At 48.7% G+C, this 2,137-nt stretch overlaps 1 protein-coding gene across 1 annotated transcript in view; it reads right to left on the bottom strand.

Moving 5' to 3' along the window:
- The window catches only part of Xpnpep2 (X-prolyl aminopeptidase 2), a 36,255-nt gene extending 35,599 nt beyond the window's left edge, over positions 1 to 656 (bottom strand). Inside the window, exon 1 of the mRNA XM_008826709.3 lies at positions 286 to 656. Coding sequence (XP_008824931.1) covers positions 286 to 334 — 49 coding nt within the window. The 5' untranslated portion in view covers positions 335 to 656. The remainder of the gene's footprint in view (positions 1 to 285) is intronic.
- Between the last annotated feature and the right edge of the window lie 1,481 nt (positions 657 to 2,137).

Raw genomic sequence — 2,137 nt, 5'->3', positions numbered from 1 at the left:
GACATCCTTCCCTTCGCGGACATCTCTCCCTTCCCCTAGGGAAATGTGCCCCATGCGAAATAAATCTGTATCCCGCTGAGAATTCCATCTGTGCCTCGGTGCCTCCTCCATCCGCTCGAGCTCTCCACCACCCGCTTGCTCTCTCCAACATTCCTACCTATCATCTTTTCTTCAAGACAGGGTGACCGAGAGAAAAAAGACAACCCTAACCCTCACTCCAAACCTTTCTGAGCCCGGGGGGGAGAGGCCAGAGCTGCTTGCCAAGAAAGGCTGGGGTGCACATACCACAGAGGAGTACAAGCCATGGGCAGCAGCCCCAGTGGGCCTGGGCCATGGGGTCTCCAGATGCTGATGCTGAGTAGATGAAGAGAGTGGGGAGAGGACTTGGCTGTTTTGTGGCCTCTTCCTCTAGACCTTTCCTGAGCAGAGGCAGACAAGGGTGATGGCTGGCGAAGAGGAGACGTCCAGCAGCTGGAAGAGGATCTAAGCCCCAGTGAGCAGAGGAACTTTAGGCTGCCTGGACAACCTGTACTGGCTTCTTGAGGCTTGGAATAGGGTGTGAGCCTGCCCTGGGCAGAGTCCAAAGATCTCTGAGATTGAGGAGCAACAGCTGGTCTCAATTAGCCAGCTTATCCCAGCCCCCTCTTCATAAGCTCTACCCCACCCTGTTGCTGAATTCTGTCCCCCTCCTTCCAGCAAGCTGTTTTCCATTAGCTCCCCCACATCACCAGGCTCTGGGTACAGTCCCTCTTTGGGATGGCTATTTGTTCCTACTTCTGTTCCTCCTCTGAGTTTGCCTGTCTCAGGAAAAAAACCCAAAAAACAAAAAACAAAAAAAAACAGTTTCTCTCTCTCTCTCTCTCTCTCTCTCTCTCTCTCTCTCTCTCTCTCTCTCCCCTCCCTCCCCTCCCTTCCTCTCTCTCTCTCTCTGAAGCTGATTGCAGCAGTAGCTGAAGAGTACTGTCTCACAACTGGCATGAGTTGCCTCAGAGAGTCTACCCTGAAAAATGCCACCAGACCTTCCCTTGTGGTCCTGTGAATCTCTTTCAGCTGCATGTCCTGGGCTCTGTTTTAGGCTTTGTTTTGGAGACAGGGTCTCCATGTAGCTCCACCTAACTTACTATGTAGGCAAGAAATCCACCTGCCTCTGCCACCTGAGTGCTGGGATTAAAGGCGAGTGCCACCAAGCTCAGCTGTTCTGGGTTCTGCAAAGTTCAAGCTGCTTTGGAATATTGCTACCTGAAAAGAATCAGCAGCCCAAAGGTACCTAGATTTGGAGACCAGGGATGCCATGGAAAGACCCAGAAGGAGGAATCTGGGGACTCTGAGAAGGCAAAGTTAGTTAACTGGAAATGCTCTTGACATAGCTTCTAGAACAGAGATTTGGTCACCTTGTAGGGTGGATGATTTCTAAACAGGTGGACTCCCTGGGAGGGAAGCAGAGGTGCAGAAGACAGGGGTCTCTCCTTCACACACACACACACACACACACACACACACACACACACACAACCCCCCCCCACATACACACCCTGCACTCAGTTTTGCCACAGAACATCACAACATACCAATTCCAGTACAGCTCCTAGGAAATGCTTTCTAGAACTCTTGGATGCCTATGAGACCAGAAAGAACTTCTTCCAAGTGACAAATTGACCCAATGGATTGGGGCTCACTTAGTCTGGCTGCAGAGGTACACAGCCCATTAACTAATTAATTGATTGATTTTTAAAATTAAGTTTTTTCAGTGTTGGAGAGAGAACCTGGTATCTTGCACATGCTATGTAAATATTCTACTACTGACCTACAGCTCTACTCAGTATTTACTATTTTTTGATATGGGGTTTCATATCAAAAGGCCAGCCCAGTCTAGCCTTGAATTTTCAATCCTCCTGCCTCAGACTCCTGAGGCTAGGATTATAAGCATAGACCACCATGCCCAGCTTTGATTTTATTTTTAATGTACTTACCTTCTGTTTCTATCCACAGTAAATTTAGGGGAGCTTTCAACAATCCATTTAAGAATGATGAAGTAATCCCAATACAGATGGGAAAGGGGCTCATGAACTCTTATCCCTATCGGAGGAGGACCTATTGGGAATTCATGGTTATTGAGGGATGGAGACTCACTTTTCTT

Source organism: Nannospalax galili, unplaced genomic scaffold, assembly GCF_000622305.1.
Source record: "Nannospalax galili isolate Female #2095 unplaced genomic scaffold, S.galili_v1.0 scaffold371, whole genome shotgun sequence".
In the NCBI taxonomy this organism is placed as follows: Eukaryota; Metazoa; Chordata; class Mammalia; order Rodentia; family Spalacidae; genus Nannospalax; species Nannospalax galili.
Note: the sequence above shows the minus strand (reverse complement) of the source record. Positions and strands in the feature narration are given on the sequence as shown.